Source organism: Nerophis ophidion, linkage group LG01, assembly GCF_033978795.1.
Source record: "Nerophis ophidion isolate RoL-2023_Sa linkage group LG01, RoL_Noph_v1.0, whole genome shotgun sequence".
Lineage (NCBI taxonomy): Eukaryota > Metazoa > Chordata > Actinopteri > Syngnathiformes > Syngnathidae > Nerophis > Nerophis ophidion.
The window spans coordinates 52,799,279-52,827,112 of NC_084611.1; the positions used below are offsets into that span (position 1 = coordinate 52,799,279).

General features: G+C 39.6%; 1 protein-coding gene across 2 annotated transcripts in view; it reads left to right on the forward strand.

Annotated features, from left to right (window-relative positions):
* Positions 1-5,378: 5,378 nt before the first annotated feature.
* Positions 5,379-27,834, forward strand: part of klf3 (Kruppel like factor 3 (basic)) — a 66,587-nt gene continuing 44,131 nt past the window's right edge. Inside the window, exon 1 of one of the 2 annotated variants that reach the window (XM_061907048.1) lies at positions 5,379-5,407. In XM_061907048.1, coding sequence (XP_061763032.1) covers positions 5,394-5,407 — 14 coding nt within the window. In that variant the 5' untranslated portion in view covers positions 5,379-5,393. Of the gene's footprint in view, positions 5,408-21,592; positions 21,806-27,834 lie in introns of those variants that run through there. The other variant, XM_061907056.1, reaches the window with a different exon arrangement.

A 27,834-nucleotide genomic window follows, 5' to 3' on the forward strand; every position in this document is an offset into this window, starting at 1 on the left:
GTATGTATGTGTGTGTGTATGTGTATATATATATATATATTAATGCTGTAAATACTAATCTTTATATATCTAGAAATGGTGGTCCTAAAGAGTTGGGCATTTTTCGGAGGTCTCAAGAAGGTAAGAAATACAAGAATGTGTGTGTAAAAATTTGAAGCGCTCCCCTTCTGGCCAACATATGAAATAACAAGTGTGTGTAAAAATTTGGAGCGCTCCCCCTCTGGCCAACATATGTAATAAAAAAGTGTGTGTGAGAAACTGAAATGCGCCTCCTTTGGCCAAAATTAATAAAAAGAATAAAATAATTATGTATACAATAATCACTTGAAGTAAATAGTGAAGGTTAAAAACCATTTAAGCAATAAATTGACTACTTAATTACCGAAAGCTTACCTTTTTTATATTTGCATAGTATGTATATATTATTTATGTTGTAAGTACAAATCTTTATATATCTAGAAAGGGTGGTTCTAAAGAGTTTTTCAGCGGTCCCAAGAAGGTCAGAAATACAAAAACGTGTGTAAGCGACACAGCGACAGCGGCCCAGTTCCTTGAACAATAAAAGTGTCTGATGGTTATTTCTGAACCCTCGGGGAGGAAGCGTTACTCCCACAGGGCGGGGAGCCCATTCATCGAGCCGCCACCCAGTGCACAGACACACACATGCACACGGCGGCCATGTTTGGAAGGGCGGTCAGCGCACCCCGGCTAGAAAAAAGTCCCGTGACGACCAAATGTGGATTTACAAAACATCCTTTAGAAAAAATGCCCAATTCTGGTAGAAGTGAAACTCCAAACATGTACGACGGTTCAATTTGATTTACAAGGTGATGATAATATCGGAAGAAGATGGATGCAACTAATATGACATAAAGTCATAACATGCAGTTCAGTTTATGAAAACCTCCAATTGAAAATGTCAGAATATATATTTTTTTGTAACGACTTTATATCACACATCAGTTATTTGAAGTTGAACTGCTCAAAATGATGGACTTTTACAAAATATTCAAATGTTTTGGAGTTTTAACTCTGTCTGTAGTGCAGCACAACCACTAGGGTTGTACGATGTACTGGTACTAATAAAGTACCGTGGTACTAATGAATTAAAAACAGTACTATACTACTTCAAAAAAATACAGTTGTTTTTTGGTTACGTACAGTCGTCGCCTCATGACATGGCTGGTAAAACCCAGCAGGGGAGCATATTCGGCAGCGCACAATCACAGAGTACTTACAAGCAGAAACAATGTGGACATAGAAAAGGGGTTAAAAACTTAACGATCCAGTTGAAGTATTAACCAGGGGTCTCAAACACGCGGCCCGCTCCTTAATATGAAAATGTAATGTTGGTGCGGCCCCCGAGTTTTGTATGAATAACGCTTTACAGCATCATACTTGTATACCCTCACTTTTTCCGGGAGACTCCCAGTTGTCAGTGCCCCTCCAAGGGTAATCATTCTCCCTAATTCCCCCCTAACAACGATAATAAGGGCGCACAGTGGAGGCACTGCCTTTAACATCCTGTTGGGGCGGTATAGCTCGGTTGGTAGAGTGGCCGTGCCAGCAACTTGAGGGTTGCAGGTTCAATTCCCGCTTCCGCCATCCTAGTCACTGCCGTTGTGTCCTTGGGCAAGACACTTTACCCACCTGCTCCCAGTGCCACCCACACTGGTTTAAATGTAACTTAGATATTGGGTTTCACTATGTAAAGCGCTTTGAGTCACTAGAGAAAAGCGCTATATGAAATATAATTCACAAATCCTCTACAGTCTGTACAAACAGCGTGCCAGCCCAGTCACATGTTGTATTTGGCTTCTGAAGACACAGTAAGTGACTGCAAGACATAGTTGATCAACAGCCATACGGGTCACTCTGAGGGTCGGCATATCAACAACTTTATCACTGTTACAAATATTTGCCACACTGTGAACCCACACCAAACAAGAATGACAAACACATTTTGGGAGAACATCTGCACCTTAACACAACATAAACACAACAGAACAAATACCCAGAATCCAATGCAGCCCTGACTATTCCGGGCTACAATAGTAGGCGGGGTTGGGGCAGCGGAGGTGTATATTGTACAATATATTGTTGTCCGGGTGGAACCCGGGAGATTGTCGGGAGGAGCACTGATATTCAGGTGTTTCCCGGAAAGAACGCGAGAGTTGGCAAGTATGTTGCTAGGGTGAATTTATTTAAAAATGCATGTTAGATTTTTTTAAGAAATATTTTCTTGCGGCCCAGCCTCACCCAGTTTCTGCATCCAGTGGTCCCCCAGGTAAATTGAGTTTGAGATCCCTGCTATAAACATTGAAGCGACGCGCCGCAAGAGGTGCTTTGCACTCGGTCTTGTTAGCCGTCAGCTAGCTAGCGGCTAACGTCAATCCGCAGTTGGCAGTGTTTTAGCTACTTCTAAATCACTAATCCTCGCCTCCATGGCGACAAATAAAGTACGTTTCTTACAAGTATCATCCCTGAAGGACAAGGAATAGCTTATCATGCAATAGCTAACCGCTAACAGCAAGCTAGCACTCCTGAATGTAAACGACTGAGTGGGTCTACACAGACATCGACTACAATGGATATATTTATATTTATCATGAATATCATATTTATGATCAATGCATGATCCTGTAATTACTTGGTATCGGATCCATAACCATACTTGTAGTATCATTCAAAACTAATGTAAAGTATTAAACAACCGAAGAATTTGTTATTATTACATTTGAACAGGAGTGTCGATAGAACATGTTCAAACAGGAAGTAAGCAGATATTGACAGTAAATGAACAAGTAAATTAATATTGTTGACAAAATAACAGAATGAAAATGACACAATGTGGTACGGCACACAGTTAGGAGCCTTAGTTTGCTTACTTACTCCTAAAAGACAAGTTGTTTCGCCTATCTCAAGATTTTCTGTTAAAATAAACCCAATGATGAAAGGTTTTTTGGTTAGCAAAATACATTTTGGTACCGGGACAACCCTTCGCAACAACACTTAGCTTTTTCTTCGGCTACCTGTGTGATGGTTAGCATGTTCCCCATAATGTAACTTATTAGTGTTTCTCTGCATGAAAACTCTCCAAAGAATGGTGAAATGACATGAACGCCACCAGGCAATATTCTGCTACCACGTAAAAGTTTGACGCCCTTCTTCCCTCACAGTTTTCATCGGATCTGAACTGTTTTGAGTATCAAAACGTTCGTATCAGCTGGGAATTGATGGCTACCATTTTTATTAGGTTACCACAAATTCCCAGGTTTTCCAGGACATATTTTAAATTGGAAATGAATGGGCCATTTTTCAAACTTGTCCCACATTCCTCATCCGGTCGGAACCGTTCCAACACCCACACAGTCCACACCCAGGACTTCAAGCCGACGTGTTTCCTGGTTCTGAAAATTACCAGGAATCCCCGCTTTTTCAATTTTTATTTAGACTACTCCCACATTTTTCATCTTAGTCGGAATATTCAAACTATCAAATTAAAGATCAAGTCCAAAAAATTCTGGGTTTTCCCTGGATCTACCAGGAACGTTCGCCATTGATAATGATCAATCAATCAATCAATGTTTACTTATATAGCCCTAAATCACTATTGTCTCAAAGGGCTGCACAAACCACTACGACATCCTCGGTAGGCCCACATAAGGGCAAGGAAAACTCACACCCAAAAACATCTTTGTGATCTGTAAGAAATGTGGTAGACATAATTGCACACAAATAAATGTTCATTACTCATGTGTCAATTCCAACAGGATTTTTGGCCGTTTTGGGAGAATTCCAAGGCTCGTATTTTAACGAACTGCCCAGATTCTAGAGCAGGGCCTTTCAACTGGCGTACCATGGGCTGAATCCAGCCCGATAATGACGCCATAAGGGCCTCCCAAGTTCAGTTCAAAACTTGGGAGATAACATTTTTTGCAGCAAATTGCTAAAAACACTATCGGCAGATCCTTGCAGTGACATTTGAACCTTGTTAGCAAACATAGAACCCTGGGTTCCAAACTTGAGATATACATAACCGAGGTGTCCCTTGGATGGCGACATTTTTTTACTTCAAAACCTTTATGTACCTTCATAGATGTGTAAGTTACCCATGCCTTGGGCACTAATACACCCCCATACCATCACAGATGCTGGCTTTTACACTTTGCGCCTATAACAATCCAGATGGTTCTTTCTCTCTTTGTTCCAGAGGACGCGACGTCCACAGTTTCCAAATACAATTTGAAACGTGGACTCGTCAGACCACAGAAGAGTTTTCCACTTTGCATCAGTCCATCTTAGGTGAGATCGGGCCCAGCCTCCTCTGCAGTTGTAAGTGTTGTTGACAAATGGGTTTGCATAGTAGAGTTTTCAACTTGCACTTACAGATGTAGCAACCAACTGTAGTTACTGACAGTGTTTTGTTTAAGTGTTCCTGAGCCCATGTGGTGATATCCATTACACACTGATGTCCCTTTTTGATGCAGTCGTTCCAAGGTCTGTAATATCATCCCTTACGTGCGGTGATTTTTTCCAAATTCTCTGAACCTTTTGATGATATTATGGACCATAGATGGTGAAATCCCTTCCTTGCAGTAGCTGGTCGAGTAATGTTGTTCCTAAACTGTTGGACAATTAGCTCATATATTTGTTGACAAAGTGGTGACCCTCACCCCGTCCTTGTTTGTGAATGACTGAGCATTTCATGGAAGCTGCTGTTATACCCAATCATGGCACCCACCTGTTCCCAAGTAGTCCATTCACCTTTGGGATGTTCCGAATAAGTGTTTGATGAGCATTCCTCAACGTTCTCAGTCTTTTTTGCCACTTGTGCCAGCTTTTTTGAAACATGTTGAAAGCATTTAACTTCCAAATTAGCTTATATTTGCAAAAAATAACCAAGTTTTCCAGTGTGAACATTAAATATTTTGTCTTTGCAGTCTATTCAATTGAATATAAGTTGAAAAGGATTAGCGAATCATTATATATTCTGTTTTTATTTACCATTTACACAACGTGCCAACTTCACCGGTTTTGTAGTTCTGGTGTTCCTCAAGGTTCCATTTTAGGTCCTCTCTTTTTCAACATTTGGAAGATTCTACTTCAGTTAAAAAAAAAAGTGTAAAAGAGACTCCCAAGTTTGCAGCAGAGTCTTAAAAACACGATAAAGATCTGTTTGTTGATCCCCGACTAGCTTTTGAGCAGAAAGTCCAGAATAGTAGTCAAGCGCTCCTGTAAGTCCGACAAAATAAAATTGACCACAATGAAATGTCTTCTGTTGAGCACGCTGGATCTGGGGAATATACAAGACTAAGTTGTACGGAAGTGCTTTAAATGTAACTTTCTGTGAATACTGTTTTGCAGTAAGAACTTCACGTTGAGCCAGCACCATGGAACGGGTCTGGTGAGTTCATCAACATTCATTATAAAACCTATGTCAATTAGACCATTTTGCAAAATTGACGCAACCCCCAGGAACTCACAGTACTTCGACACCACACTATGTCATCGAACTAATTATATATACTCATTAAGTTGTCCTGTATACTCATTAAATAATAATGTATACTCCTTGAGCTGAACATGCATCTCAATAAATTATAACTGTGTGAGGAAACATGTCAAAAAATACATTTAGTGAGTTTTTTAGATGTATTTCTTAATTTTGCGTAAAAGCCCCAAATTCAGTGTAACATTAAGTCAGAATCTTGCGGGGGAAATTATCTGTTTGCCATTTTTATCCATTGAATTTGTCAGTATTTTTTTTTTCGTAAAATATAAAAAAAAAAATATATATATATATATATATATATATGTAAATAATTGTATCATAAATTAAATGGAAAAAATCCAATTCACCAGATTAAAACTTTTTTTTTTACCTGTTTATATATTCATTTAAAATATTTTGTATCTGATATATGAAAAATATGTAATCAAAAAAATTTAACATAAAATTGTCACAACATAATTTGATGTAAAGAAAAAAAATATTTTGTTAATTTTTTATATAATGTATTAATTTATAAAAAAAGTAAAAAAAAATTTTCAATTTTTATTAAAAAAATGGTCACAGCATAGTAAAAGATTCAGGTCACAAAATTCAAACGCTAACATTTTTTAAAATTAAATCTTAGTATATTTATATAATATCTAAAAAAAAACATGTATATCTTGAAAGAATTTTAAACAATTCATCCATCCATCCATCCATCATCTTCCGCTTATCCGTGTTCGGGTCTCGGGGGCAGCAGCCTAAGCAGGGAAGCTCAGACTTCCCTATCTCCAGCCACTTCGTCTAGCTCTTCCCGGGGGATCCCGAGGCGTTCCCAGGCCAGCCGGGAGACATAGTCTTCCCAACGTGTCCTGGGTCTTCCCCCTGGCCTCCTACCAGCTGGACGTGCCCTAAACACATCCCTAGGGAGGCGTTCAGGTGGCATCCTGACCAGATGCCCGAACCACCTCATCTGGCTCCTCTCGATGTGGAGGAGCAGCGGCTTTACGTTGAGCTCCTCCCGGATGGCAGAGCTTCTCACCCTATCTCTAAGGGAGAGCCCTGCCACCCGGCGGAGGAAACTCATTTCGGCCGCTTGTACCCGTGATCTTATCCTTTCGGTCATGACCCAAAGCTCATGACCATAGGTGAGGATGGGAACGTAGATCTACCGGTAAATTGAGAGCTTTGCCTTCCGGCTCAGCTCCTTCTTCACCACAACGGATCGATACAACGTCCGCATTACTGAAGACGCCGCACCGATCCGCCTGTCGATCTCACGATCCACTCTTCCCCCACTCGTGAACAAGACTCCTAGGTACTTGAACTCCTCCACTTGGGGCAGGGTCTCCTCCCCAACCCGGAGATGGCACTCCACCATTTCCGGGCGAGAACCATGGACTCGGACTTAGAGGTGCTGATTCTCATTCCGGTCACTTCACACTCGGCTGCGAACCAATCCAGTGAGAGCTGAAGATCCCGGCCAGATGAAGCCATCAGGACTACATCATCTGCAAAAAGCAGAGACTTAATCCCGTGGCCACCAAACCGGATCCCCTCAACGCCTTGGCTGCGCCTAGAAATTCTGTCCATAAAAGTTATGAACAGAATCGTTGACAAAGGACAGCCTTGGGGGAGTCCAACCCTCACTGGAAACGTGTCCGACTTACTGCCAGCAATGCGGACCAAGCTCTGACACTGATCGTACAGGGAGCGGACCGCCACAATAAGACAGTCCGGTACCCCATACTCTTTGAGCACTCCCCACAGGACTTCCCGAGGGACACGGTCGAATGCCTTCTCCACGTCCACAAAGCACATGTAGACTGGTTGGGCAAACTCCCATGCACCCTCAAAAACCCTGCCGAGAGTATAGAACTGGTCCACAGTTCCACCACCAGGACGAAAACCACACTGTTCCTCCTGAATCCGAGGTTCGACCATCCGGCGTAGCCTCCTCTCCAGTACACCTGAATAAACCTTACCGGGAAGGCTGAGGAGTGTGATCCCACGATAGTTGGAACACACCCTCCGGTCCCCCTTCTTAAAGAGAGGGATCACCACCCCGGTCTGCCAATCCAGAGGTACCGCGCCCGATGTCCACGCGATGCTGCAGAGTCTTGTCAACCAAGACAGCCCCACAGCATCCAGAGCCTTAAGGAACTCCGGGCTGGTCTCATCTACCCCCGGGGCCTTGCCGCCGAGGAGCTTTTTAACTACCTCAGCGACGTCAGCCCCAGAAATAGGAGAGTCCACCACAGATTCCCCAGGCACCGCTTCCTCAAAGGAAGACGTGTTGGTGGGATTGAGGAGGTCTTCGAAGTATTCCCTCCACCTATCCACAACATCCACAGTCGAAGTCAGCAGAACACCATCCGCACCATACACGGTGTTGATAGTGCACTGCTTCCCCTTCCTGAGGCGGCGTATGGTGGTCCAGAATCGCTTCGAAGCCGTCCGGAAGTCGTTTTCCATGGCTTCCCCGAACTCTTCCCATGTCCGAGTTTTTGCCTCCGCGACCGCTAAAGCTCCACACCGCTTGGCCTGTCGTTACCCGTCCACTGCCTCCGGAGCCCTATGAGCCAAAAGAACCCGATAGGACTCCTTCTTCAGCTTGACGGCATCCCTCACTGCTGGTATCCACCAACGGGTTCTGGGATTACCGCCACGACAGGCACCAACAACCTTGCGGCCACAGCTCCAATCAGCCGCCTCGACAATAGAGGTTCGGAACATGGTCCACTCGGACTCAATATCCAGCACCTCCCTCGTGACATGTTCAAAGTTCTCCCGGAGGTGTGAATTGAAACTCTCTCTGACAGGAGACTCTGCCAGACGTTCCCAGCAGACCCTCACAATGCGTTTGGGCCTGCCAGGTCGGTCCGGCATCCTCCCCCACCATCGCAGCCAACTCACCACCAGGTGGTGATCGGTAGAAAGCTTCGCCCCTCTCTTCACCCGAGTGTCCAAAATATAAGGCCGCAAATCCGATGACACAACTACAAAGTCGATCATGGAACTGCGGCCTAGGGTGTCCTGGTGCCAAGTGCACATATGGACACCCTTATGTTTGAACATGGTGTTTGTTATGGACAATCCGTGACGAGCACGAAAGTACAATAACAAAACACCACTCGGGTTTAAATCCGGGCGACCATTCTTCCCAATCACGCCTCTCCAGGTTTCACTGTCGTTGCCAACATGAGCGTTGAAGTCCCCCAGTAGGACAAGGGAATCACCCGGGGGAGCACTTTCCAGTACTCCCTCGAGTGTACCCAAAAAGGGTGGGTATTCTGAACTGCTGTTTGGTGCGTCAGCACAAACAACAGTCAGGACCCGTCCCCCCACCCGAAGGCGAAGGGAAGCTACCCTCTCGTCCACTGGGTTGAACTCAAACGTGCAAGCTTTGAGCCGGGGGGCATCGAGAATTTCCACCCCAGCCCGTCGCCTCTCACTGTCGGCAACGCCAGACTGTAAGAGGGTCCAGTCCCTCTCGAGAGAACTGGTTCCAGAGCCCTTGCTGTGCGTCGAGGTGAGTCCGACTATATCCAGCCGGAACTTCTCTACCTCGCGGACTAGCTCAGGCTCCTTCCCCCCAGTGAGGTGACGTTCCACGTCCCAAGAGCTAGCGTCTGTAGCCGAGGATCGGACCGCCAAGTGCCCTACCTTCAGCTGCCGCCCAGCTCACAATGCACCCGACATCTATGGCCCCTCCTATGAGTGGTGAGCCCATTGGAGGGATGACCCACGTTGCCTCTTCGGGCTGTGCCCGGCCGGGCCCCATGGGGACAGGCCCGGCCACCAGGCGCTCGCCATCGTGCCCCAACTCCGGGCCTGGCTCCAGAGCGGGGCCCCGGTGACCCGCGTCCGGGCGAGGGAAATCTGAGTTCATTTTGTTGTAATTCCATAGAAGTCTTTGAGCTGCTCTTTGTCTGATCACTCACCTAGGACCTGTTTGTCTTGGGACACCCTACCAGGGGGCATGAAAGCCCCCAGACAACATAGCTCCTAGGATCATTGGGACACGCAAACTCCTCTACCATGGTAAGGTAGCAGCTCAGTGTATCATTAAGTCAGAATACTGAAGGGTTGAAAAAATATTTTTTTGCAAATGATCCGCAAAGGCTCATTTTTAAAATAGTCTCTTCAAGTCTGAATGAAACTCCTGAAATCAATCTCTTGCTGCTTCATTTTAAAAACACACACATTTTTATTCATTAAAATTGTCAGTATTTTCTTTTCATGTAATATTTAAAAAAAAAAAAAATTGTATATATATATATATGTTTTATATATGTATAACATGGTATAAAAAATGAAATGAAAAAAATCAGTTCACTAGATTCAAAACATTGTTTTTACCTGTTTATATAAAATATTTAAAATATTGTTTATATAATATATGAAAAATATGTAATCAAAAAAATTAAATATAAAAATTGTCACAACATAATTTGATGTAAAGAAAAAATTTTTTACTTTTTTATATAATATATTAATTTATTTAAAAAATTATGTGATTTGTAATAAAAAAAATTATGACCAGATAATTTAATGTAATAGATTCAGCTCACAAAATTCAAACGCAAACATTTTTTTAAATTATATCTTACTATTTTTATATGATATTTAAAAAAACATGTATATCATGTAAAACATTTTTTAAACAATTCAGTGTATCATTAAGTCAGAATACTGTAGGGTTGAAAAAGTATTTTTTGCAAAGGCTCATTTTTAAAATAGTCTCTTCAAGTCTGAATGAAACCCCTGAAATCAATCTTTTGCTGCTTTTAAGACGTGATCACCTGCTTCAATCCTCATTCACCGCAGGTGAGTCTTGAGTTTTGAAGCCCTGAATTTTAAAACATTGTATTTTAAAAACACGCACATTTTTATTCATTGAAATTTCATGTAATATTTTCTAAATATATATATTTGTTTTTTATATATTATGTAAAACATTGTGTATAAAAAAAATTCAGTTCACCAGATTCAAACATTTTTTTATTTACTTCTTTATATAATATATAAAAATATTGTTTGTATGATATATGAAAAATATGTAATCAAAAAAATAAAATATAAAGATTTGATGTCAAGAAAAATCTGGTCACAAAATTCAAACACAATTTTATTTTGATTTTGTTGCTTTTTGAAATATTGTATTAAAAACATTTTATATAATCTATAAAAAATATATATAATTTAAGAATTTAAATGAAAAAGCTCACAAAATTCAAGTGCAAACATTTGTTTCATTTTATCTTATTCTATTTATAGAATATAGAAAAGAAAAAAATAGTATATGATGTAAAAACAATTCAGTGTATCATTAAGTCAGAATATTGTAGGGTTAAATTCACCGCAAGTGAGTCTTAAGTTTTGAGGCACTGAATCTTAAAACATTGTATTTTAACAAACTGAATTTTAACAAAACACACATTTTTCTCACAATTTTTTATCCATTGACATTGTCAGCATTTTTTTTCATGTATTATTTAAAAATATATTTATTTTTTATATATTATATAAAAATAAAATTAAAAAAATTCAGTTCACCATTTTTCAAACATTTTTTATTTACCTTATTTTTTGGAGTATAAGTCACTCCGGAGTATAAGTCGCATTTTTGGGGGAAATTTATTTGATAAAACCCAACATCAAGAACAGACATTTGAAAGGCAATTTAAAATAAAGAATAGTGCACAACAGGCTGAATAAGTGTACGTTATATGACGCATAAATAACCAACTGAGAAGGTGTCTGGTATGTTAACGTAACATATTATGGTAAGAGTCATTCCAATAACTATAACATATAGAACATGCTATACGTTTACCAAACAATCTGTCACTCCTAATCGATAAATCCCATGAAATCTAGTCTCTTGTGTGAATGAGCTAAATAATATTATTTGATATTTTACGGTAATGTGTTAATATTTCACACATAAGTCGCTCCTGAGTATAAGTCGCACCCCTGACCAAACTATGAAAAAAACTGCGATTTATAGTCTGAAAGATATGGTACTTTTTTATATAATGTATAAAAATATTGTTCATATAAAAAATAATCTAAAAATTGTCACAACATAATTTGATGATTAAATATGTTAACGAAATTCAAATGCAAAAAAAAAAGTTACTTTTTTATATATCCTTCCATCCATTTTCTACCGCTTATTCCCTTTTTTGGGGTTGCGGGGGGTGCTGGCGCCTATCTCAGCTACAATCGGGCGGAAGGCGGGGTACACCCTGAACAAGTCGCCACCTCATCGCAGGGCCAACACAGATATTTTTACATAATTCAAAAATGTCAATCCCATTTCGCCGTAAATGAGGCTTGATTTTTGAAGCACTGAATTTTAAAACATTGTATTTTAACAAATTGAAATTTAAAAACACAGATTTTTCTCACAAATTTGTATCCATTGAAATTCCTCCCCTGGTCGTCGGCGACGGCCCAAACGTTTGGGACTCTTTTTTCATCAAGGATTATATCCCGTTAGCTATCTGCTAAACTAACCAGGAAAAAGCAAGAGCAGAATAGTAAAAAGGTTTTGGCCTTCAAAGTCGAAAGGAAAGCTTAAAGCCTACAGTGCAGTGCTGTTTGTTGAAAAAAGGTTTTTGGTGTAATGCGTAAAAAATGTATTGAAAGAAAATTTAGTTCACTAGATTCAAACACATTTTTTTATATGTACTTGTTAATATGATATTTAAAAATGTTGTTTATATAATTTATTGAAAATATGTAATTAAAAAAATAAAATCTAAAATTTTGATGCAAAGAAAAATCTGTTCACAAAATTCAAACGCAAAAAATAAGCTTTTATATCCATCCATCCATCCATTTTCTACCGCTTATTAAAAACATTTTATATAATTTATAAAAACAATAATTCAAAAAATAAAATAAAAACAATTTTCACAGGATACTTTTAATGATTCAGTTCACAAAATTCAAATGCAAATCTTTATTTTATACTTATACAGGGACGGCGTGGCGCAGTGGTAGAGTGGCCGTGCGCAACCTGATGGTCCCTGGTTCAATCCCCACCTAGTACCAACCTCGTCACGTCCGTTGTGTCCTGAGCAAGACACTTCACCCTTGCTCCTGATGGGTGTTGGTTAGCGCCTTGCATGGCAGCTCCCTCCATCAGTGTGTGAATGTGTGTGTGAATGGGTAAATGTGGAAGTAGTGTCAAAGCGCTTTGAGTACCTTGAAGGTAGAAAAGCGCTATACAAGTACAACCCATTTATTTATTTACTTATGTAATATCTAAAACTAATGTATATCATGTAAAAAAAAAAAAAACAATTCAGTTTATCCTTAAGTCAGAATATTATATGGTTAAAAAATACCTTTTGCAAATATCGTTTACATATGTTATAGGAAAAATATGTAATAAAATAAAATATATATAAAAATGTTCACAACATAATTTGATGTAAAAAAAGTTTTACTTTTAAATATAATTAAAACATTTTATATAATTTATAAAAAAAAATATATGTATGCATATATATATATATACAATTAAATTAAAAAAGCATTGTGACTGGATAATTTAATTAAAAAATTGTAATAATAAATTAATAATCAGAAATAAAATAATACAAACAGATAGTAAATAATTAAAAAAAATATATATAGACATATAGGGCGTAATCCTATTATTTATTTATTTTCAAACAATACAATCACTAATTTGAGAAAATAAAATCAGGCTTATGGGGCGTGACATAATTGACCCAGTTTTCCCAGTATGAAGTCAATTTCTCCAATTTATAATTTATAATTAATGCAAGCAGCTATCATCTCCATTAGTTTTAATGTCTATTGTGATTTCCATCCATTGCTTCAAAGTAGGGCTCTCCATTTCTGAGCGATGGTCTTTTTACAGGCCACTAGTTGGATATTCATCAACTGTTTTCACACTTTTCAGTGTTTAAACAAAACACGTAAAGCTGTTCCAAAAAAAAAAAAGTTTTCTGTAAAGCAAAAATCCCTCAATCTTTAAAGTACTTTCATGCCTCCACCAGGTCTTATTTCCCAATAGTGAAAAAATATATATTTTATAAATCCTGACTCCAGATGATGCGGATCACTCCTTAAATCCACTCTTTTGTTCCTTGTCCCAATTCTAACATTTCCGTAAAGCTCCATCCAGATCCGCTCTTAGTTTTTGGAGCTCTGTTTCTCGCAAACAAACCACAGAGATTTGGAAGATCAATGAAATTGTCGCGTCCAAACGGGCTGCAAGAGATTTCACTCTCAATAAATCCAACCGAGTGAACCCTCTTGTCAGCCATCTCCTCTCTTTGTCTCTGCGGGTGGAGGCGGGGCTGCTGGCATACACACATAGAGGAGTTCAGTAATCACCCTCATAATGTATTCACTTATTCCAACTCATTTTTATGGAGGGCCACTTTGCAAAAGTGGCTGCCCCCAGAGGGCCACATGTAACAGTATATTTTATTAAGGGTAGAACATATACAAATACATTTTTATGTCAACATTGAAAGAACAAAAACATTTAGCCAGAAAGTGTTTTTTTTCATTTTTTTTTTCATTTCCATCTTTTCACACGCCACATAAATGAGGTGGTGGGTCGATCTAAATGTTGTGGCCTGCCACATTAAATGACTTGGCGAGCTGCATAAGTGTGCCATACTAAAATGAAGTGGCCCTCCACAACAAAATGTTGTGAAGGGCCACATAAAATGATGTGGTGGCTCATGTAAAATAATCCGGATGTACTCTTAAAATGATGTGGCAGGCCACAGTAGAGGTACTGTACTTTGGAAGACTGTACTTAGAAGTACTGTACTTAAGAATACTGTACCTAGGGGTACTGTACTTAGGAAGACTGTACTTAAGAATACTGTACTTAGAAGTACTGTACTTAGGAATACATTATTTAGGGGTACTGTACTTAGGAATACTGTAACTAGGGGTACTGTACTTTGGAATACTGTACTTAAAGGTACTGTACTTAGGAATACTGTACTTAGAAGTATTGTACTTAGGAATACTGTACTTAGGAATGCTTTACTTAGAAGTACTGTACTTAGAAGTACTGTACTTAGGGATACTGTACTTAGGGGTACTGTACTTGGGAATACTGTACTTAGAGGTACTGTACTGAGGGGTGCTGTACTTAGGAATACAGTACCAAAGGTACTGTACTTAGGAATGCTTTACTTAGAAGTACTGTACTTCGGAATACTGTACTTAGAAGTACTGTACTTAGGGGTACTGTACTTGGGAATACTGTACTTAGAAGTACTGTACTTAGAGGTACTGTACTGAGGGGTGCTGTACTTAGGAATACTGTACCTAGCGGTACTGTACTTGGGAATACTGCACTTAGAAGTACCGTATTTAGGAATACTGTACTTAGAAGTACTGTACTTAGTAATACTGTACCTAGGGGTACTGTACTTAGAGGTACTGTACTTGGGAATACTGTACTTAAAAGTACTGTACTTAGAAGTACTGTACTTGGGAATACAGTACTTAGGGGTACTGTACTTAGAAGTACTGTACTTAAGAATATTGTACCTAGGGGTACTGTACTTAGAAGACTGTACTTAAGAATACTGTACTTAGGAATACATTATTTAGGGGTACTGTACTTAGGAATACTGTAACTAGTGGTACTGTACTTTGGAATACTGTACTTAAAGGTGCTGTACTTAGGAATACTTTACTTAGAAGTATTGTACTTAGGAATACTGTACTTAGGAATGCGTTACTTAGAAGTACTGTACTTTGGAATACTGTACTTAGAAGTATTGTACTTAGGGGTACTGTACTTAGTAATACTGTACCTAGGGGTACTGTACTTATAGGTACTGTACTTAGGAATACTGTACTTAGAAGTACTGTACTTAGGAATACAGTACTTGTGGGTACTGTTCTTAGGAATACTGTACTTAGAAGTACTGTACTTAGGGGTACTTTACTTAGGAATACAGTACTTGGGGGTACTGTTCTTAGGAATACTGTACTTAGAAGTACTGTACTTAGAAGTACTGTAGTTAGGAATGCTGTACCTAGAAGTACTGTACTTAGGAGTACTATAAGTACAGTACTTATAGGTACTGTACTTAGGAATACTGTACTTAGAAGTACTGTACTTAGGAATACAGTACTTAAAGTTAAGTTAAAAGTTAGAGTACCAATAATTTTCACACACACACGAAATTATTCTCTGCATTTGACCCATAACCCTTGATCACCCCCTGAGAGGAGAGGGGAGGTGAGGGGAGCAGTGAGCAGCAGTGGTGCCGCGCCCGGGAATCATTTATGGTTATTTAACCCCCAATTCCAACCCTTGATGCTGAGTGCCAAGCAGGGAGGCAATGGGTCCCATTTTTTTATAGTCTTTGGTATGACTCGGCCGGGGTTTGAACTCCCAACATGAAGTACTGTACTTAGGAATACTGTACCTAAGGGTACTTTACTTAGGAAAACTGTACTTAAAGGTACTGTACTTAGGAATACTGTACTTAGGACGACAGTACTTAGTTCACAAATGGAAACTCAATCATTGATTGTTTTAAATTAATTTTATATAATATATAAAACATGTTTTTAATTTAAAATAAATGATGAAAACAATAAAGAAAAATGTCAAAACATAATTTGATATAAAAATAAATGTCATTCACAAAACTGAAACGCGAAAAAATATTTTTGAAATACATTATAAAATGATGTATAAAAAAAGTTTTAGTTTTATGTAAAATATACAAATTGATGTTATGAAAAAATGTCAAAGCATAATTTGATATAAAAATAAATATTTAGTTCACAAAATTTAAATAATGTAATTTAAAAAAAGAAAAGAAAAAACGTCACAGAATAATTAGATATAAAATGATAAATATTTAGTTCACAAAATAGAAACGCAAAAAGGTTTTCGTATAAATTTTTATATGATATAAAAATGTAAATAAAAGCATAATAAGATGTAAAAAAAAAAAAATCAGTTCACAAAACTGAAACGCAGAAAGTTATTTTTAAAATTAATTTTTATCAAATATTTAAAAAATGGTTTTAGTTTTAAATAAAATATGAAAAATACAAGAAAAATGTCAAAACATAACTTGATATGAAAATAAATATTTAGTTCACAAAACGGAAACGCAAAAAAAAATTTTTTAAACACATTTTAAATTAATATATAACAAATGTTTTTAGTTTGATATTATGAAAAAATGTCAAAACATAATTTGATATAAAAAGATAAATATTTTAATTATGTAATGTTAAAAAATTTAAGAAAAAAACGTCACAGAATATAAAATAATACATATTTAGTTCACAAAATAGAAACTCAAAAAAGTTTTGGAATTCATTTTTATATAATATAAAAATTTAATAAATTGTAAAAAAAAAATTAGTTCACAAAATTGAAATGCAAAAAATTATTTGTAAAATTTATTTTATACACTATATAAAAAATGTTTTTAGTTTAAAAAAAATAATGAAAAAATACAAGAAAAATGTCAAACATAACTTGATATGAAAATAAATATTTAGTTCACAAAACTTAAACGCAAAAAATATGTATATAAAACATGTTTTTAGTTTTATCTAAAATATACAAATTATATGTTGTGAAAAAAATATCAAAGCATAATTTGATATAAAAAATATTTAGTTCACAAAAAAATGTTTTATTTGATTTTGTATAATACATATAAAAATATTTCATTTTCGGATAACATATAAAATATATGTAATGTGAATTTTTTTTTATAAAAAAACTCACAGAATAATTTGATATAAAATAATAAATATTTAGTTCACAAAATTTTTAAGTTTAAATTTATTTTCATGTGATATATAAAAACATATAAAAGTGTAATTTGATGTAAAAATCAATTCACACAACTTTTTAAACACATTTTTTTCCATTTAATAATTTTGATATAATATAAACATGTATTTCATGTAAAAAAATAACATACAAAATATAAAAAAGAAAAAAGAAAAGCATTGCGTAATAAAGATACAAATGACTTAGTGTAATGCGAGTGTTTGTTTGAAGGAAATGCTGTATTTCCGCCCATCAACAACCTACCGAAACTTCCCTGCGGCGCTTTTCGCGGTTCTGCATCCCGCTGACGGATCACCAAATAGAACGGCGCGTCCTTGCCAAACATAATTAATGGCGATTAAATGTCGCCGGGAGGCATTCACATGCACGCACCCTGGGATCCGCCCTGCGGCCTACCTGCCAACTCTGCATGACCCCTGAAATGTCGTACGCCCTTCTGAAAGGAAAACAATCCAAACGTGTCGGCGTGTGGAGATTATTTATAGCGGGAGGATGAATGGGGGGCACCTGTTGTTGTTGTTGTTGTTGTTGTTGTTGTTGTTGTGACACAAACACCACCAATGTCATCCAGTAGTCGTACTGCTGCACACAACTCTGAGCAGCGCACACCGCCGCGTAAGGGTCAAAAAGTGGCGGAAAAATTAGATTTCGATGACAAATGTTTTCATTTCCACCAGCGCTAATTGTCAAGGAGTGTCAGGGAGATTCCCCGGCGAGGGCGTGTGCGGGTGACGGCGTGCCAAGTGTGTACTAAGCATTTTAATTGAACCTTTGTCAACGCCATCAGCACCAGTGGCGGTTCTTGCATTAGCACGTGTCTGACAAGAAACCATCCCGTGTGGCGGCAGCTCTGCTTGAGAAATAATTGACTAATTGATCTGGTAATATTTTCACTTTCAAAAAATAGAGACGGGAACTGTTCCGTACCAATGCAGTGAAACCTGGAATTCAGCTAAAAAAATGGTTTGATATGAATAAGTTATCATTAAATGATAAGAAAACTAAATGTATGGTGTTTAGTGGTGCAAGGACAAATTGTGAAGCCAAATTAAAATTAAATCAAGTGGAAATCGTTAGAGGAAATGAAACTAAATTCTTGGGAATAATAATTGATCATAAACTGTGTTGGAAACCGCATAATGAATATTTAAAGGGAAAAATATCCAAATCTATTGCTATTCTTTATAAAGTAAGACACATGCTGAATAAGAAATGCCTGCATATGTTGTATTATTATTTAATTTTTCCATATTTAACGTATTGTGTTGAAATTTGGGGAAATGTTTATAAAACAAACTTAGACCCAATAATACAACTTCAAAAAAGGGTCATTAGAATAATACACAAAGCGTGCTACTATGAACATACCAATACATTATTTATAAGTTCAAATGTATTAAAATTTTCAGACATTGTGCTTTTAAAAACAATGGAAATTATGTTTCGAGTAAAGAACAACAGCCTTCCAGCTTGTATTTTTAGGCTATTTCATTTAAGAGGAAAAAACTATAATTTATGGGGGATATTGATTTTTGAAATAGGTAAAGCGAGAACGGATATAAAATACAAATGTATTACAGTTTTAGGAGTTAAATGGTGGAATAAGCTCAATGATGAGCTGAAGACATGCACTTCTTTGGTAAGGTTTAAGGAAACCTTGAAAGGTGAAATAATTGAAAATTATAAAATATAGTAACAATTATTTTCATCCCATTGATTTTTTTTCTTCTTTTAACGTTGATGTTCCAGGCAATCTAATCTTCAGTGAAGGTATAGGATAGGCAAATATAAGCTTTGTCAAACAGTTTTAGAACAACATTTCTCAACCAGCTATTGCTAGGAATTTAGGGATTTCTCCATCTACGGTCCGTAACATCATCAAAAGATTAAAAGAATCAGGAGAAATCACTGCTTGTAAGCGGCAATGCCCGTGACCTTCGATCCCTCAGGCGCACATCAAAAAGCGACATCAGTATGTAAAGGGTATCACTACATGGGCTCAGGAACACTTCAGAAAACCATTGTCAGTAACTACAGTTGGTCGCTACATCTGTAGGTGCAAGTTAAAACTCTACCATGCAAAGTGAAAGTCATTTATCAACAACACCGTCGATTTCTCTGGGCCCGAGCTCATCCAAGATGGACTGGTGCAAAGTGGAAAAGTGATCTGTGGTCCGACAAGTCCACATTTCAAATTGTTTTTGGCAACTGTGGACGTTTTGTCCTCCGGACCAAAGAGGAAAGAACCATCAGGACGGTTCTAGGTGCAAAGTGGAAAAAACAGCATGTGTGATGGTATGGGGGTGCATTAGTGCCCAAGGCATGGGTAACTTACACATCTGTGAAGGCACCATTAATGCTGAAAGGTACATACAGGTTTTGGAGCAACCTTATCATGGCCGCCCCTGCTTAGTCCAGCAAGACAATGCCAAGCCACGTGTTACAACAGTGTGGCTTCATAGTAAAAGAGTGCGGGTACTCGACTGGCCTGCATGTGAGCCAGACCTGTAAATGGTAAATGGGTTGTACTTGTATAGCGCTTTTCTACCCCTTTTTAGGGAGCCCGAAGCGCTTTGACAGTATTTCCACATTCATCCATTCACACTCTCATTCACACACTGACGGCGGGAGCTGCCATGCAAGGCGCTCACCAGGACCCATCAGGAGCAAGGGTGAAGTGTCTTGCCCAAGAACACAACGGACGTGACTGGGATGGGAGAAGGTGGGGATTGAACCAGTAATCCTCAGATTGCTATGCTATGACAACTATGACAAACACATTTCGGGAGAACATCCTCACAGTAACACAACATAAACGTTAGCGGCTCCCATTGTCTTCATTACTCTGTGAAACGGGTTTACTCCATCCATTTTCTACCGCTTATTCCCTTCAATTTCAATTTCGTCCTCTCCAAGGTTCTCATAGTCATCATTGTCACCGACGTCCCACTGGGTGTGAGTTTTCCTTGCCCTTATGTGGGCCTACCGAGGATGTCGTAGTGGTTTGTGTTGTGGTTTGTGCAGCCCTTTGAGACACTAGTGATTTAGGGCTATATAAGTAAAAATTGATTGATTGATTGATTGATTTAAATAGCTCTGTGAGTGGTAAAGGTGGCCGACCTCTGGTGTATTTCAACGGGCGGGTGGCGGGCGGTTGCGGTTCTCATAAAATGTTGGTTCGGGTGAACGGCGGGTGGATGACGACTTTGGTGATGCAATTGCGGATGATATAATTGCCTATCCGCTCATCTCTAACATACATGTATGTATGTATGTACATGTATGTATGTACATACATGTATGTATGTATGTACATACATGTATGTATGTACATACATGTATGTTATCGTCCTGTCCCCTCAGCAGAAAAGATCACAGAAGGATCCCGAGCCTGGATTTGAACCCAGGACTGCAGGAACTTCGTATTGTGAGGCAGACGCACTAACCCCTCTGCCACCGTGAAGCCACATACATACATACATGTATGTATTTATATATACATACATGTATGTATGTATATATAAATTTATATGTATCTATATATGTATATATAAATATACGTGTGTATGTATGTATGTATATTTATATATATATATATATATATACATACATACACATATATATATGTATGTATATATATATATGTATATATATATATGATATGTATTAGTTCAAGCGTACATGCACCAGGTACAGTCATATTTTTTTACTGTTAACAGTTGTATTTTGTCCTGATTTTTAATTCTAGTTTGATTCATGCGTTTTGTATCCATTAATGCATCTTATCCCTACTTATTATTATTTGTGTATTATTTGATGTATTGTTTAAAACGCTCTTGCGCCAAGACGTTTTGGGTGACGTCACTGCAAAAGCCCGGAAATATGGCACCGTCATATGCAATGTTTACAATCATTTTAAGAAGGATTGCCGTCAATGGAGTAATATTTGTGTACGTTTAAAATGTACATTTTAAGTTGAAAAAAGCCACCAATCTAACATTACTGTCGAATCTGCTTTTGCGTAAAAGGAACGCTTGATTTGCGCTTTTATATTAGTTTTTTTTACGTTATGTTTGAAATCCTATTATTATTATTATTGTTGTTATTATTATTATTATTACAGATAAGTCCCAGTAAATATCCCCAGAAGCACTGCGGCTCACAAGAATCACCCACGCCCACACGGACACGCTCCAGTGGGCCACCCCGCCCCGGTCCCGCCCAGCGGCCCGACCCCACGGAGGAAAGCGAGCGTGTATCATGTGACAGGGGCACTTTGTACGAGACGTGCTAAAGACACACACAAAAACACGCGCAAAGTGGGTGAGCTACGTTGCGTGTCGCAGACTTTTTCTTGTTCTCATGTGCGTGACGCCGAGCAGTACTCACTTCCCGCCGGACTAAAGCCTTGAAAAGTTCTTGTTCAGCAAGTAGACGGATCCCGTTTCATCTAAAAGGTAATAGTTTTGAATTCTTTTTTTTTTTTTTGGTTTCTTAGTTTTTGTGCCTTTTTGACACATTTCGGTTAAAACGTCATAAATTGACGCTAGAAAGGCTTTTTTAAATTATTATGATGAGGCATTTTCTAATAGTAAAGTGCCTTCTAATAGCTAAAGTGCTGTCGTTATTTGGTTGTAAAAATTACAGTTTTATTTTGTGTCCCTGAACGTGTCATCCATACGGCGCCTAGGTGCCCTGTGACCAAAATGTCCCGAGTTTGATTCCCTATGTGAGGTCAAATATGTATGTCACCAAAAATTTGAAATGAAAATAGTGATTACAGTTGAAGCCCGCTACATAAAGGTCGCAGGTTCGATTCCCCTGCGCCTATCTGGGAAGTAGAGTACTGTGTGTGTGTGTGTGTGTGTGTGTGTGTGTGTGTGTGTGTGTGTGTGTGTGTGTGTGTGTGTGTGTGTGTGTGTGTGTGTGTGTGTGTGTGTGTGTGTGTGATCCCACGTTTGATTTCCGTAACCCCTTGTCCGCATTAGCATTGAAACCGTCGACGCGTTGGAGCAGGTTTGATTCCCTGCTCATGTCTGCGCAGTTGTGTGAGGTGGTATGTTTTTATTAATTTTTTTTGTTTTTGTTCAATATAACGTGATGTGTCGCGGGTTCGATTCCCTGCGTGAATCTGTTGAATCGGCCCGCGACTAAAAGGCTGCGTGTTCGATTCCACGACATCCCTAAATGTATTTAGGCAAGTTGATAAGGTCATGTGTCAGAATTCATTGGGTTAAAAAAAAGTTGACATTCTCATGTAAGTGGTTACAACTGCAGCCTGTGACTAAAGGGTCTCGGGTTCGATTTCCCCCCTCATACAGTACTCTATCTGGGCAGCCGTGTAATATGTGTAAGAATTCTGTTTTTTAATCTAAGCATTGTGAGCAGTGGTAGTGGCAGTTTAAGTGTCCCGGGTTCGATCCCCCCCTTTGCGCATTGGTCCAATGCAGACGTCCGAGGTCGTGGCGCGGTGCAACAGGTGTGTCGGGCGACCGTTCATCTCGTCCTCACCGTGCGCGTCTCGCTCTGCGTTTCCTGTGCTTTGTTCCAAGGCCGAGTCTTGCGTCACACATTCCACTTGGCACATGAAGCCCTCATCCTGTTTAGGAGCCCGCCAGCGAGGGGAGAGAGAGGGACGTGTGGGGCGGGGGGTGAGTGGAATGGGGGCCACCTCAGACTCCTTGGCTTGGTTTAAATCTGATTTCCTCAAACTTCCGTCGCCAAGTACCGCCTCAGAGAACTCTTGGCTCTCCGAGCACCACCATAGTGACCCATCTTAGTAGGCCCAAGTGTTCATCAAAAACAAGGCAGAGGCTTTATTTAAACAAGTGTATGTAATGTTTTCGACCATTGTAACATTACACACAGTTTGAACAGTCACACTATGTTCGAATATTTAATGAAGTTATTCTTTGGCGTACTACTTGTTTGATAATCACTTGTTTGGATTACAAGTGAAATGTGATCTTTATCCGTATTTAGCCAAAGTGGCCCCAACGTGGCCCCGACATCACTTGCATGTGCAGTGCGATAAGTGATAATGAAGAAAGTTGACCGGATTCCGTAAATGAAAAGGGAAGTTGGTACTACTACTACTTTATAAAATAAAAGCCGCTACACATTTAAAACAAGTGTTTTTTAGATGAAAATAAGTTAAAGTAATATATATATATATATTTATGTGAGTGTATGTACATATATGTGTGTATATATATATATATATATATACATATACACACATATATGTATACAAATAGTCCAAAAGGGAATAAGCGGTAGAACATGGATGGATGGATGGATGTATACAAATTTATGTATATGTGTGCATGTGAGGGATGCCGTCAAGCTGAAGAAGGAGTCCTATCGGGTTCTTTTGGCTCATAGGGCTCCGGAGGCAGTGGACGGGTACCGACGGGCCAAGCGGTGTGCAGCTTTAGCGGTCGCGGAGGCAAAAACTCGGACATGGGAAGAGTTCGGGGAAGCCATGGAAAACGACTTCCGGACGGCTTCGAAGCGATTCTGGACCACCATACGGCGCCTCAGGAAGGGGAAGCAGTGCACTATCAACACCGTGTATGATGCGGATGGTGTTCTGCTGACTTCGACTGCGGATGTTGTGGATCGGTGGAGGGAATACTTCGAAGACCTCCTCAATCCCACCAACACGTCTTTCTTTGAGGAAGCGGTGCCTGGGGAATCTGTAGTGGACTCTCCTATTTCTGGGGCTGAGGTCGCTGAGGTAGTTAAAAAGCTCCTCGGCGGCAAGGCCCCGGGGGTGGATGAGATCCGCCCGGAGTTCCTTAAGGCTCTGGATGCTGTGGGGCTGTCTTGGTTGACAAGACTCTGCAGCATCGCGTGGACATCGGGGGCGGTACCTCTGGATTGGCAGACCGGGGTGGTGGTCCCTCTCTTTAAGAAGGGGGACCGGAGGGTGTGTTCCAACTATCGTGGGATCACACTCCTCAGCCTTCCCGGTAAGGTTTATTCAGGTGTACTGGAGAGGAGGCTTCGCCGGATAGTCGAACCTCGGATTCAGGAGGAACAGTGTGGTTTTCGTCCTGGTCGTGGAACTGTGGACCAGCTCTATACTCTCGGCAGGGTTCTTGAGGGTGCATGGGAGTTTGCCCAACCAGTCTACATGTGCTTTGTGGACTTGGAGAAGGCATTCGACCGTGTCCCTCGGGAAGTCCTGTGGGGAGTGCTCAGAGAGTATGGGGTATCGGACTGTCTTATTGTGGCGGTCCGCTCCCTGTATGATCAGTGTCAGAGCTTGGTCCGCATTGCTGGCAGTAAGTCGGACACGTTTCCAGTGAAGGTTGGACTCCGCCAAGGCTGTCCTTTGTCACCGATTCTGTTCATAACTTTTATGGACAGAATTTCTAGGCGCAGTCAAGGCGTTGAGGGGTTCCGGTTTGGTGGCCACGGGATTAGGTCTCTGCTTTTTGCAGATGATGTAGTCCTGATGGCTTCATCTGGCCGGGATCTTCAGCTCTCACTGGATCGGTTCGCGGCCGAGTGTGAAGCGACTGGAATGAGAATCAGCACCTCCAAGTCCGAGTCCATGGTTCTCGCCCGGAAAAGGGTGGAGTGCCATCTCCGGGTTGGGGAGGAGACCCTGCCCCAAGTGGAGGAGTTCAAGTACCTAGGAGTCTTGTTCACGAGTGGGGGAAGAGTGGATCGTGAGATCGACAGGCGGATCGGTGCGGCGTCTTCAGTAATGCGGACGTTGTATCGATCCGTTGTGGTGAAGAAGGAGCTGAGCCGGAAGGCAAAGCTCTCAATTTACCGGTCGATCTACGTTCCCATCCTCACCTATGGTCATGAGCTTTGGGTCATGACCGAAAGGATAAGATCACGGGTACAAGCGGCCGAAATGAGTTTCCTCCGCCGGGTGGCGGGGCTCTCCCTTAGAGATAGGGTGAGAAGCTCTGCCATCCGGGAGGAGCTCAACGTAAAGCCGCTGCTCCTCCACATCGAGAGGAGCCAGATGAGGTGGTTCGGGCATCTGGTCAGGATGCCACCCGAACGCCTCCCTAGGGATGTGTTTAGGGCACGTCCAGCTGGTAGGAGGCCACGGGGAAGACCCAGGAACCGTTGGAAAGACTATGTCTCCCGGCTGGCCTGGGAACGCCTCGGGATCCCCCGGGAAGAGCTAGACGAAGTGGCTGGAGATAGGGAAGTCTGGGCTTCCCTGCTTAGGCTGCTGCCCCCGCGACCCGACCTCGGATAAGCGGAAGATGATGGATGGTGTGTGTATATATATATATATATATATATATATATATATATATATATATATAAGGGGTGGGCAAATGAATGCGTTAATTATGAGTTAACTCATCAATCTATTAACGCCGACAATTAATTTATCGCACATTTGCGTATGTTGTTTACATGCTTTTATTTTGTTAACGCCTTTTCTTAACAAGATGGGGCTGTTGGTAAAGATGGAACATTTGGCAAAAATACCGGACAATTCTGCAAATTTCATGGCTGGCTTACAGCGTGCTCACTCCGGGATCACTTACGACCGCCAGACAATTCTGAATGTGGATAGATCGGGCCGTTTTGGACTGAATGGCGCGTGCTTGCTTACCGGCTAGCTATAATGGGAATACTTTGCCGGCTACATCCAGCGGCCTGTGAAGCAGCGGAGTATTTGTGTTGTCTGTCTATTTATGAATAATGCAGACGAGGAGTGTTGGCTGAGTTCTTAACGTTTGCTTTCAGAGCGTGCAAATCACAACATACAAGATGCCGTCATAGCGACACAACCTATACCGGGCTACCGCGCATGCTCGTCACTTCTGTTGCATGCTGGGTAGGGTAGTTCTTTTATTCCCTGGCTCATAACGTCATAATATAGTACCATGTATATGGTGCGTTCAGTTTATCAAAGCACCAAGCAAACAATCGGAAAATTCCCATCATATCAATTCCTAGATATGGTCATAATTATTTTAAGTGCTCTATGCAGAATAAACACAACATTATTAATATTGCTACTACGGATAATTTGATCAAAAATTCCCTAAAACAGCCCACTACCTATAATATAGGTTTTTTAAACATAAGATCCCTGATAAAAAAAATGTTTCTGCTGTTACCTCAGAAATTGCCTGTTCAGATGTTATGATTGTGGCTCAGAGATTTGTATGTAGATTATATTTGTTTTCCATAACAACCAGGATAACTTAAATACCCTGGCAGTGGCAATAAGCTTAAATGTTTGTATTTACATTTTTTGAGTTGATTTTCATAAAATATGCTATTTAACTGCTACTGTTTAACAAGGACTGATTTAAATTGTGTTTGCACAACAAATGTTTTGGCGCTTTTATTCATGTGGGGGAATATTCCAATAAAGGTGCACTACACACTACTTTTGAATTCATTATTGGGCTTTGCGTATACAATGCAGTTAATTGCAATTAATCAGAGAAATAGTGCGATTAACTTCGATTAAAATTTTTAATCGTTGCCCAGCCCTAATATATATATATATTCACATTAAAATATGTGTATACATATACATATTTGTGTATATATATATATATTCACATTAAAATGTGTGTGTGTATGTATATATATATATATATATATATATATATATATATATATATATATATATATGTGTGTATATATAAATGGGTTGTACTTGTATAGCGCTTTTCTACCTTCAAGGTACTCAAAGCGCTTTGACACTACTTCCACATTTACCCATTCACACACACATTCACACACTGATGGAGGGAGCTGCCATGCAAGGCGCTAACCAGCACCCATTAGGAGCAAGGGTGAAGTGTCTTGCTCAGGACACAACGGACGTGACGAGGTTGGTACTAGGTGGGGATTGAACCAGGGACCCTCGGGTTGCGCACGGCCACTCTCCCACGCCAATATATATATATATATATATATATATATATATATATATATATATATGCACACACACAAACTCACACACACATACATATAGTGTGTACATGCATATAGATACATATAAAGTTGTGTATATGTACACATAAAAACGTGTGTGTATTTATACACACACACATTATATATAAACACACACATATACAGGGTGGCAAAAAAGTATTTCGTCAGCCACCGATTATGCAAGTTCTCCCACTTAAAATGATGACAGAGTTCTGTAATTTTCATCATAAGTACACTTCAACTGTGGAAAAATCCAGGAATTCACATTGTAGGACTTTTAAAGAATTTATTTGTAAATTGTGGTGGAAAATAAGTATTTGGTCACTTCAAACAAGGACGATCTCTGGCTCTCACAGACCTGTAACTTCTTCTTTAGGAAGCTCTTCTGTCCTCCACTCGTTACCTGTATTAATGGCACTTGTTTGAACTCGTTGTCTATATAAAAGACACCTGTCCACAGCCTCAAACAGTCAGATTCCAAACTCCACGATGGCCAAGACCAAAGAGCTGTTGAAGGACACCAGGAAAAGAATTGTAGACCTGCACC